This window comes from Pristis pectinata, chromosome X (genome assembly GCF_009764475.1).
Source record: "Pristis pectinata isolate sPriPec2 chromosome X, sPriPec2.1.pri, whole genome shotgun sequence".
Classification (NCBI taxonomy): Eukaryota; Metazoa; Chordata; class Chondrichthyes; order Rhinopristiformes; family Pristidae; genus Pristis; species Pristis pectinata.
This window is the reverse complement of record NC_067450.1, coordinates 11,094,967-11,107,268: the sequence shown is the minus strand read 5'-3', so window position 1 is coordinate 11,107,268 and position 12,302 is coordinate 11,094,967. Positions and strand designations below refer to the sequence as shown.

At 38.9% G+C, this 12,302-nt stretch overlaps 1 protein-coding gene across 1 annotated transcript in view; it reads left to right on the top strand.

Moving 5' to 3' along the window:
* tfcp2 (transcription factor CP2) overlaps nt 1-12,302 on the top strand; it is a 68,023-nt gene that overhangs the window by 33,621 nt on the left and 22,100 nt on the right. The window contains exons 7-11 of the mRNA XM_052009579.1: nt 2,622-2,732; nt 3,167-3,255; nt 3,344-3,392; nt 7,432-7,497; nt 7,971-8,064. Of these exons, the coding sequence (XP_051865539.1) occupies nt 2,622-2,732; nt 3,167-3,255; nt 3,344-3,392; nt 7,432-7,497; nt 7,971-8,064 (409 nt within the window). The remainder of the gene's footprint in view (nt 1-2,621; nt 2,733-3,166; nt 3,256-3,343; nt 3,393-7,431; nt 7,498-7,970; nt 8,065-12,302) is intronic.

Below are 12,302 nucleotides of genomic sequence, written 5' to 3'. Positions count from 1 at the left end.
AAGTCCCTTTGCTACTCAATCATCAATTAATCCTTTCTCATTACATAATACTAGATCTAAAGTAGCCTGTTCCCTCATTAGTTCCTCAACATACAGATCTGGAAACCATTTCGTATATACTGTTCATGAATTAGTCTGCCACACAATTACTGCAAATTTGGTTTCACCAGTCTAATTGTAGATTAAAGGTCAGCATGACTCTTGTATTACCCTTGTTACATGCACATCCACTCTCCTGATTTATACAATGCTCTGACTTATTGTTGCTGTTTGGGGTTCATGTGCAACTTCATGTTTTTCACCCTTTGTTTCTTTGCTCCACCCAAACTGGTTAGTGAGTAACTGATTTTCTGAGCTAAGCTCCTTCCTCTCTCCAGCCTTTATTCCATTCCTTAATATCAAAGCTATCACACCCCTTTTTCCACTTCACATTTTTTGAATATTTAATTCCCAATGTTTGTCATTCTATTGTCTATTAGATTGGATCCATTCATCTGCATGTGCTCTTAATACACCTATTTGTTAAAAATGACGTGTTTTCAATTTTGTCTTTTTACTGTTTATGGGTTAACGTTACCCATTTTGCTCTCCTGCACAGTTGGTTTGTTCCTACTCTTGAACTTCACCTCAGTAGAACCCTTTCTGACTTCCCTGTCTCCTGCCCCCAAATTTGAAATATGCACATTATGTACTCCCTGCGAAATACAAATTACTGAATTTTCATAAAGCTTGTTTTTAGATGGGCACTTAATTTTTGCTTGACACCAGTTTTAATTAATTGGTATATTCAACTGAAATATGTTTGTAAGTTCATAACGTTGCTAGTAGAGCTTGCACTGTTTTGTAATGAAGAATGCAGCTTGTTCTTTTGCTTCAACCTTTGGAACCCTCATGTCAAATTCTCAATCTATTGAAAGATCTGTGTCTGTGAACATGAAATGTTGTAGCTGGATTTGAGGGTGTAATCCCTTGAGTGCATTGGCCAGTTTGTGAGAGAAGTGGCGTGGTTTGTTTATGTGTGGGGAAATCTATTTGTGCGAGTGAGGAACATAAAAGCAGTTGGGTATTTGTTTTAGGAAGGTTACCGGAGAAGGGATCAAAATCTTGGGAGAGGCTTTACTTAAGATGTATATTAACTGAAGAAACTAGAAAATAACTAACTTAGAGCAAAGCCCTGATAAAGAAGCAGGAAATGGGATATATTGTCTAACTTAACGTCTATTAGGAATGGTCGGTATTCCTAATGCTGGCTTTCTGCTCTGTTTACGCAGGAGCTGGTGCCTTGCAGTAGGACTCCCTTGGGTGCCCATTGGTGTGTTTTGAAGTATGTAATAGCGTAATGCATACTGCCCTAATTAAATTGCTGTACTGTGGATCCCGTGATATCAGGTGCCTAATGCAATGGGCCATGTTGTTTGAACAGCTGACCCTACATTCTGAAAGGTCACAGGAGCTCCCACTTTCAGGCACTGCCCTCTTGGCCCTTCCCAGGGTTTCTGTCCCCTCCCCTCTCCATTTTTAGTTCTTTTGCAAATTATTTTTGGGTTTGTGCCTTTTTTCAAAACAAAACACACAACAGCCTTATTTCAGTTACTGAGGTAAATAGGTGATTTCTTTGAGTACTTGGTGTGATTCTGTCCCTTCAGTTTTTTTTCCCTCTATTTATAGTGACAGGTTTTCCTGATTTTAGTTTTCATAATTTTATTGTTGGCTGCCATAGAGTTGCTTTCAACACTTGATTTGTATGGTTCCCACATCTTAAGCTATAATTTTCTGCTGCTCTTAGTTTGTGCTAATGAACAAAAATCTGACTAATTGTTCAGACCATTATCAAAATGACTAATGAGTTTCTTTACATTCTAAAACTGCCTTTCAGTTGTAGTAATTGCTTTGTTGTAGTGATAGAGATGATAAGCCTTGGTTAAGGGAGAGAAATTGCATAGAAATGGAGATGAAACTACTGCTCAGACTGTGCCACTAAACTTTGCTTTACAAACCTGAAATATTAGGGCATTTAACCTATCAGCCTCAAGACATTGGTCATAATCTTGATGTAATATCTTGCAGGCTTGGTGGGTTATTAAGGCAGAAAAGAACTGCCTTGGAAGGAGCCCCTTTTGTTTTTCACTTTTGCTGTGTTCATTTGAAAGACAAGGTGCGGACAAGATTCATGGATCAATGCATTTATTTATACATCTTGTTCCTACCTGTCTGATGCATGCTGGCCTGGCATACACTGGTTCTCTGTAATTAAAGGTGCAAACTATTTCCTTGAAGGAAGTGTTGAGTCCAGTTGCTTGCTTGCAGTCAGCAGGGGAGAGAATGTACACTGTTCACTCTTCATTGAGTTCTCTTTCTGCAACTGTGGATGATCTCCTAATTTGGTAAATGATTTTTGGAGAATGGGCCATTTATATATAAAACAAAAATGATAATAGAAATGGAACAGTAGTTGTATTATTGGGAAATAAACCTTTACAGTTGGCTCTTAATCCTGAAGTCGTTTTAACTGTCTCAAACAATAGAGTTTAATTTTCATAGTTTTAAAATAGGTTGTGGGCAATACGATTTGTATGTTAGTTTGTGCTCCCTTTTTATTATTACATCTGATTTGTTTGTAGCCAAAAGGTGCTGATAGAAAACAAAAAACAGACAGGGAAAAGATGGAGAAGCGAACTCCTCAAGAGAAGGAGAAGTATCAGCCTTCCTATGATACAACTATTCTCACAGAGGTAAGACTACTGTCAAACATTCGCCGTCTGTGTATTTGTTTTCAGAAATCTGTTAGATCTGTTTTTTTTTGGTAAGCATGTATTATGTTTTGCTGTGAATTATTAAACTGGAGTGGTGAGGAAAAGGAGACCTAATTGTCTTATTAACATGCATTTTGATTTGTTCTGGTTCATTGTTATTTGTGGAGCAATTTGAAATATTCAGACTAAACTGCAATGAGGTAACTAAGTAACAAGTGTTATCAGAGCACCAAAGGGATGAAGTCTGAGTGTTTAGCATTACTTTAGATGAATGCAAATTTTGATACAGAATAGACAATGAAAACTTGTGTAGTGACCAGAAGAGATCTCTTAATACTTAAATGAATATTATATACTTGGGAAAATTATCATTGTTATGATTTGTAAGTGTTTAATTTGCTTTCCCTGTCCAGTGTTCCCCCTGGCCGGATATTTCCTATGTTAACAACACAGCATCTCCTGGATTTACAAGCTCACATGGCAGTTTTACCATTGCTGAAGGGTATGTCCCATTATTGCCATATTCTTATCACCACAACTTGCACCATGTCAGAGTTCATTTTTAATAGAAGTTATTATTCTAATTTCAGGAATGGATCCCCTCATCATCAGCCTGACCCAGTTCCTGCAACCACTGATGTAAGTGGCATTTTCCAGCATTAACCCCATAGTTTCAGTTTTAGATCAACCATTCCCAACTCTGCATGTCTTGGAGAAAACCTGATGTCTAAATGCATCCAGTTCTACCTCTCACTTTGGATTTCTGGAACTTCTGGGTACTGGATGTTTAATTCCAGCCTACCAAAAAGATATTTCTGGCTGCTGTTCTCCCAACATGTTTGGCTCCTTGGCAGCTGTCTTTTTCCCTTTTTGTTTATTTGCTTTTCTCCTTTCATCCACTGGCACATCTAAAATGAACAATGAATAGTTTGTCAAGATGCCTTTCTTTTGAAGGTGTGTTATGTTGGAGTTGAGCATTAATGAACGTCATTATTGAAATTGAATCTCTTGCCTCACGAGCATTCCACTTGAAAGTTCGTGGCTGTTCTGGTGTTCTGTGGGCAATTAATACCCTTGCCCATTCGGCAATTTGTATGTCATCTTGGGTATCGGAAGGGCTGCTTGGCTCTGCAAGGCTGGGCAACTTTTCTCTATCCTCCCCACTGCCTGTTGTCTAACCAGGTCTCTAACCTGTTGAGACTGCTATTACCCATGGTGTTTTCCTAGTCTTCAAAAACTCATTAATGAATTGAAGGCTTTGACAACTGAATTGGGGAAGGAAATTTTACTGAGCGTATTTCTTATTTTGGAGTATGGCTTCATCTTTTAAAGATAAGATTAATTGACAAAGTGGGGGTGAAGAAAAGACTTTAAGAAATGCAGTAAAAAGCACAGTAAGGTTTAAATTTAAAAATGCGATTGAAAGTGAGGCATACTTGCAAAGCTGAACATATAACATTAAGGTTTGTGCACCTGATTCTTGATGACCAGTTCTGAATCCTATTTGTACAAACGTAACTGGAGACTCTACTGTCTCAGGAAGCATAAAATGGCAGACCACTTGTACCAGAGCTTGAAATGAGGTCAAGGTCTAGGTCATTTGCTTACCTTCCCACATGGGGCTAATGCAGGCAAAGATATTTATTTAAATAAAAAAAAATTCAAACATTGTGATCAAGGAATAATTTTATAAACGAAAATGGTTGAATGTATAATTCCTTGCCACTAGTGTGCATGAGTGCAAAATCAGAACCTTTTGATTGTAGTTGAGCAAATGAACAAGTAGGTAGATTAGTTTGGTAAAATGTAAGAAAGATTAATATTTTTTATACATATCTAATGTAGGCACAGCCACCTTGAACCAGTTGACCAAACGATAACTGGATTAAATTCTTCAGTTGAGCCCTGGTCCAAGTGACTTATGCTAATTGACACCAATTCTAGATTTACAGTGGATCTTTTTTTAACTGGAAATCAAATCTAATTTGAGGATTTGGTTAACATTGCATGTTGATGGGTTTAAAAATAATTATGACCATCCCATTTTGCTGGCTTGTCTCCCAGTTGCATCAGAGAGCAGTTACTGTAGATCAGTATGCCAAGTACTGGTTTGTACTGAAGTGTGTTGCTCATGCCTCTTAGTAACTTCAGAATTCAGTAGGTCTTCGCATGCCTATGGAATTTGTTTGGGTTGAGGAAGGGAGAGATGTACAGGAGGCTTGGCCAGTACAAATCATCATCTGGCACAGACTTCAGCCTAAATTGGAACTCTGCTGTTGAAAGGGTATATTGGAGCAACTTGCATTATTCATTGTGTGCAAAATGCAAGTTGTCACATGGAATAATCTGTAAGCAAACATGCATATGGAAGGATTGGTGGGGCTGCCGTTGTCCCCATTCCACACTTTACAGTTACATTAAAATAAGAGCTTTTCCTGTAATAGGGGGATCCAGAATAACCTTGGAAATCAAGTTAAATAAATACAATCTCTTAAAGTAGTATTCTTCACAGGTTTGAGAATGAAGAACGCACTGCTGCAGAAGTCCACAGAAGCAAAATTAATTGAGCTGTTTAAAAAGGGCCTAGATATTTGTTAAATAACTAAAGAATACAGGAAAGATCAACTGCTGTGGCTGATAAAATAGCAGAGCAAGGCTGCTGGGTCCTCTGTTCTTGGTCCTGCTTTCTACACCATGGTTACCATCCTGCAGTTTCAGGCTGGTAAAATTCCATGCCTGTACTTGCATAGTTGAGTGTAAAAGAGGTCTCTTTGGAATCATGGTGATATCAAGATGGCATGCTTTGTGAAGGAAGATTGGTGCCAAGTCAACCTATTATTGTCAAATCATTAAACTCAGATCTGAGTGAGCAGATGTGTAGCAATATGTGGCAATTTTGTTGACCGATCAATCGGGCATATTAATGGGGTCAGGGGCACCTCTGAAAATGCATGCTGTAATTGGTTGGAGAAGCATTGGGAAGCAGAATTGCTGTCTGCTTGTAAACTGTGTGGAGTTGTCACATTAAAAGTCCAGTTGTACATGTGCTTGCACTTTGGAATCCTTGAACCTGGGCTTCAGTTCTTTTGGACACTTTTCCTTTTTTTAAAAAAAAGGATGTAGTCCTTTGTAGAAAGATTCAATTGTTGCCAGTTCCTCAATGGCTTGGTTTGGAAACTTGAAACATAATGGTTACTAATTTTCAGATCTTCATCTGATCAAAGAAAGCTATCTGGTCTACTCATTCACACTATTATGCAATGCCAGTAGGCCAGTTCTTTGAATACAGAAGTAGGGTATGACTAGTATTTTCAGAATTCTGCTCTAATCCTGGACTTCCATTTCTCTATTATGGTGGAGGAATCCAATCTTGTGCTTCAACTTTTCATCTTACAATGAATGATGTCACCTTTTAGTCCTAAATCAGTAGGTTGAATTGTGCTTCACTGTGTGGGATTTGATTTTGTGTTCCGGCTCAATAGTTCAATGCAATTTTGGGGTTGTGCAACATTGTTTTTAGCTGTTTAAACCTTGCCACTTGTCTGCGTGAAAACCTCCTGATCGTATTCAATTATCCTGGTTATATATTCATTTTTTTTGTGAATGTTTGAGTTGTGTGTAAAATGGCTGTAACATTTGCCTACAGATTAGAAGCGCACTGAGATGCAATGTCTAAAAATGCAAGTCTTTAAGTAAAAAAAAGTAAATTAAAGCAATGATGAATGCCATATTTTAGTTCACTTGAGAGAATGCTGGTAGAAAACATATGGGTTTCTTTACTCCTACAGTTATCAGGTTTGCTTAGTGGTAACAATCTTGTGCCTGAATCTGTTGGGTGTAGCTTGAAGCCCCATTCTAAAATTTCGGAGTACGTGATCTAGGCTGACATTTTAGTGCAGCACTATTTTTCAGCTTGGAAATTAAACTGCAATCCCTATCTCCCTGTGGAACTGGATATAAAAGGTACAGTAGTACAGCCGGAAGAGGAGTAGGCGCTTTCCTGTCCTAGCAAACACTTATCCCTCAACCAACACCATCAAAACAGTCTGGATATTGCATTTGCTGCTTGTGGAAGCTTGCTGAGCGCAAATTAGGTGCTGCATTTGCCTATCTAACTACATTTCAAAAGCAATTTATTGGCTGTGAAAGGCTTTTAAATGTCCAAAGGACATGCAAGGTACTGTGTAAATTGCAAATTCTTTTTTTTCAGTCTATCCCTAGCCTGATAAGAATACAGTCCTAATCCAGCAATTTTAATTCCTGCATTGTTACCCTTTGGATAGCAAAGAGAATTTTCATTGAACCAATAATTATTGGCATCTTGTCTATGGTAGGAGGGATTGTTTTGGATCTGGTTATCCACCCATTTGTCTACTAGCATTAATTTCTTATCTCAGGAACAATTAAAATCATCTAAATTTTGGATAAACATTATCATCTTAATGGATATTAGGTTCTTTCTGAAAATTCACTTTTGACCTCTTCATGCTTATGTACAATTATAGTTCAATAATTCTATTGGATTTTCACTTGATTTGGTGAGTGATTTTTGTCTTGTTAGATTTTTCCCCAAAGTGTACACAGTGGAAACTGTACCAGCATGTGTACATACATCGAAAGTGAAAGTGCGTTTCTTTTAGATTTTTCCAGAACTTCACAAGTAACTTTCTCTCATCAGACATTAGGATCCTTTCGAAAGTGGGTTTGTCGAGAACTGTCAGTGTCTCCCGTCTCCGAAAACCAGGTAGGCTTTTCATTGTTGGATCGTGCCATTCTCACCTTGTCATGAAAGATGTTTTTGTTAAAGACCTAGAAATACTGCAATGAACCTGGAGTAAGTCCTTGTGACTTCCCATAATATAGAGAAAATTAACAAGAGTAACCATAATTGTAATTCAGTTTTAGTGTATTCAGGCAAATTGTGATCCAATTTTGTAAAATATAGATGTAGCAAAACACTAATGTCCTTTTCCTAGCATGAATGATCATTTATGGTGAAATAATTCATATTGTGATTATACTTGCAATAAGGACATAGTTTCCTTGGTGGGGCAGCTTACCAAGTGACTCCTCTTAGGACTGAGGAAAGTTGATATTCACTAATACATGGGATTGAGCAACAGTAATGACTCCTAATGTCCTCTTAGGTCAGTATATCTGTGTATACATTTCAGGGCAATATGTCCAAGAATTAACTTGCTACTTTTTTTTTTGCAGAATCTGTTGGCAACAGCCACACCACAGGATGCTCAGCAGTGGTTGCACAGAAATCGATTTTCTCCATACTGCAGGCTCTTCGCAAACTTCTCTGGTACCTTTTGCTTATTAACTATTTTGGATGAAAATATGTCAGTTACCTGGATGCTGAAATGGATTGGAACTCATTTATTTTCCATCTCTAGGGCCTAGGTTTGGATTCAGTGGGGCCAGGTGGATTAAGTATCCACACACTGTAGCACCTCTTGGTGCTTCACTATAGCACTTCATTATGTTAGTACCTTCTGATAAATTCCCCACAGCATCATGTTCACAATATACAACTGCCAATTTGTAATGTGACATTTAATTGGAAACTAGTGAGATTTCAGCTGGGTGAAAAAATTTTGCACTTTAACGAGGTACTTTCCTGAGGTGAATGCAAAGTTTGTGAGGGAAGTGCAATGCTTTATCAGCTCTTGTGGGTGTTTTTTTTCCTCTCTTTAAATTGAGCAGCCCAAATGAAGGGCCTTGACGAACATGGCCCCGCCTTGACGAATATGGCCCCACCTTGTCTGAACAGGGAGGGGAGAAATAAACTAATGGACTTGAAGTAGTTATCAACTAATACCAAACATTTTAAAACTATAGGTTTGAGTAGGAAGACAAAGTGAATGAAGGGAAGGAAGGAATTTCAGTTTTGGTATTCCATGAATAGAGTAAGTTGGAGTAGAATTAAGTTTTGATTCCAAGATAATAATCCAAAAAGGAGGCGGTGCTTGGAGCACAGCATCTTTGGAGCAGAGAGGGAGTAAAAAGAATGTTTAGAACAGCACTGACTACCATAGCATTAGTGCAAGAAACCAGAAGTCATAGAATCATACAACATAGAAAAAGACCCTTTGGCCCATCGACTCCACGCCGACCGTCAAGCATCCATTCACGCTAAGTGGGGAGATGGCAATGGATGGCTGAATGTGTGAAAGCAGAATTGCATCATAATATAACTTGGGGTTGCATAATTCTGCGGGGGCTGGGATACTTAATTTGAACTGCGATGTTATTTCCTTTATCAATGTAGCAAAAATAATAACTACAAAACATTAAAGAAATTGCAATATACATGGTGAACTGTTGCTTTTCTCATGGACTGGAGAGACATGACCATAATACTCAAAAGACCAAGAGAAGTTAGAAGTATAGAATCTTGATTGCTATGTACAGTTTTGGTCTTTCCATTATAATAAATCATATGGAAGTGCAAAAAAGTACCAGAATAACACTAGAACTGCGTATATATACCAAAATGAAAATAGAGGATGCTAGAAAAACTTAAGTCAAGCAGCATTTGTGTAGAGAAACATTTTGGTCGATGGTAAGTCATAGACCTGAAACATTAACTGTTTCTATCTCCACCTATGCTGCCTGACCTCCTTACAAAATTTACAGAATTACCTGTTTTTATTTCAGATTTCCAGCTTCTGCAGTGCGTTGCTTTTGGCTGCGAGGTTACACTTGGGAGGAAAGCTTGAGCAAGCTGAGGCTCTTTTCTCTATTAAATAGAAGGCTCAAGAGGTAGCCTGATAAGGTCTTTGGAAATAATGAAAGCACTTTCCAAGGTAGACATAGCAAAAATGTTTACACTTGGTTGGGAATCCCAAACTTAATTGCATTAATAAAATACACTGGATTTTGGTTAGCCAAAAGTTCAAGGGGAAGGGACTTAATGGACAGCTGTTCCAAAATTTGGGTTTCATGTTCACTGAGAGCTGTACTATTCTATAAATCTAGAAGAAACTTATTCAGAGTGGTTAGAATGTGGAATTACAGTGAAGAGCATGGAGAAGTTGACTGGAAGGCTCGATGGCCTAATTCTTTCTTCCATGTATGTCTGTTTGGGTGAAGGATAAACACCAGCATAGGCCTGTTGGGTCAATGACGTGTGTGTTGTACATTGTGGAAAAAGCTTTAAATATACAAGAATAACTGTAGAGAGACCAGTAGTGACAATCCACTCTGAAGCCATTTGGTCACCAGTCATTCCTGTCTGCTTGTCTGCCTTTGTCATAACTTGACTATGGGTTGGAAGGATGTGGATTTGGACCTGCTACCAACTTCAGCACTTAACCTTGATTTGGTACAGGCTGTCCTCAGGTTATTGTTCCTATCAGTCATCCATCCATTACTGTGGAGGTACGGTTACCATATCGAGTGATACTTCAAATTTACTGACAAAATCAACTGATGGGCATCTGTAAGAACGGAACCTGTATGTTCCCTGGGGATGGCCTATACTCTAATGTAGTGCGATGGATGTTGTGTTGTATGGAGGTGTTCTTTCAAAGAGATGTTAAAATGAGGCTCCTCTACCTGTACAGATGGATGGTAGAGCTGCTATTGTAGCATTAGATGGACAAGAAGTCATTGGCTGTCCTGGCCACGATTCCTTCATCAACCAACAGTATATAAAACCCATTATTTGTTCAACTATTCATTTTTGTTATACCTTACAGTGCGCAAATTTGCTGGTGTATTTGCTTACAAGTAGTGACTGCTCTTTAGAAACACTTTGAATCTGTGATTTAGGCACAATATAAATTCCATTTCTCTCTTTCTTGGTCAGAAAATTTGAAAGATGTCTCATGCTGCCAAGGATCATCAGGGGCGAGATGCTGTCCTTTGGGAATGAATCTTTGTGTGTGTGTATATATACGTGTGTATGTGTGTGTGTGTATCTATATATATTAAAAAAAAAGGTACTTGTGCACTTTGTCCAAGTACTTTTAGTCAGTGCGGCCATATTGTTGCCATTCTAGTCAGGAAAATAAAGCAAATTGTGGATTCAAGTCCCAATTACAGACCTGAGCGCACACAATCTAGCCTGATACTTCAGTGCAGTATTAAAGGGATGTGGTACATTGCCATACGCGTCGGGTTTGATGGCTGTGTGCATGTGGCTATTGAGTTGGGGTGGGGATGGTGTTGCTATGTTGCAACATGAAGTGATTTGCAATCAATGCAATGTTAAGTGAGACTTCATCTTCCAGCTTGGATGAGAAAATCCTATGGCACTTTTCAACACGAGGGAATTCTCCCAGTGTCCTAATAATATGTCAACCAGCACCACTGAGGAAAAAATGATTATCTGATTCTTTGTCTGTTTTTTGGAACTTGGATGTGCGCAAAGTGTATGTCAGACATGTTTATACATTAATTATTGCACTTCAAGAATATTCCATTATTTTAAAATACTTTTTAAGCTGCACTGTGGATGTTAAGGCGCTATAATTAGTGCAAGTTCATTTACTCCATGCTCTGGATCTAATATTTCCAAGGCTTCCAGTGTTATGACATGTCACTCAGCCGAACTGATGATAATTGAGCCAACACTTGATGTAATCCTTTATGCATGCATGAAATGCACTGTGTTGGAATGAGTGCTATTGAACTAAATTAAGCAGTTTGGATCAGTTTGACTTCATTTGTAGCATAGCCCAAGTCAATGTTACAAATACTTAAACTTAAGTATTAGTAGCAAGTATTACCTGTTTTTTATTTTCAGTTGGGAGCTTGTTTTTCACCAGTTGCAGCAGCCAGAGCAGCAGAGGGGAGGAGCAAACAGTTATTTTGAAGTTGTGTGATTGGCTAAGTGTGTTGCAACTCAGCCAATTAAAGGAAGGTAGGGTAAAGTGGAGTGTCCATTTTGGAGCAGCCGTAGTTGCGAGTGAGCCAATGTAAGAGTGGGAATCTGAGGCTTTGGCTTAAGAGGCTTTGGTGAGGAGGCACAGGTGAGTAGCAGGTAAGAACAGGTACGGCTTTTTGTAGTAGTTAAATAAAAAGACATCAAATTACAACTAATTAAATAAATTAGGGATGCAGGATCGGGTGATGCGTTGTAGCTGCATGATGTGGGAGCTGGTGGACCCCTTTGTGATTCCTGGTGACCACATCTGTAGCAAGTTTTGGTTACTTGAGGAACTCAGGCTTAAAGTTGATGACCTGGAATCTGAGCTTCAAACACTGCGACGCATCAGGGAGGGGGAGAGTTACCTGGACGCTGTGTTTTGGGAGGCAGTCACACCCATTAAATTAACTACTTCAAATTTGGTCTGTGGTCAGGGGCAAGAGGGTGTGACTGTGAGTGAGGCAGGTAGGGGGATCCAAGAGGTAGTGCTGGAGGAGTTTTGGCCCTTGAGTTTGTCCAACAGGTCTGAGATTCTTGCTCCCTGTGCGGATGAGTGGGGGCTGTAGGAAGGATGAGCAACCTAACCGTGGTTCAGGGAGCCATTCAAGAAGGAGAAGAGAAATGTAGTTGTGATTGGGGATAGTATAGCTAGGGGAATAGACACAACT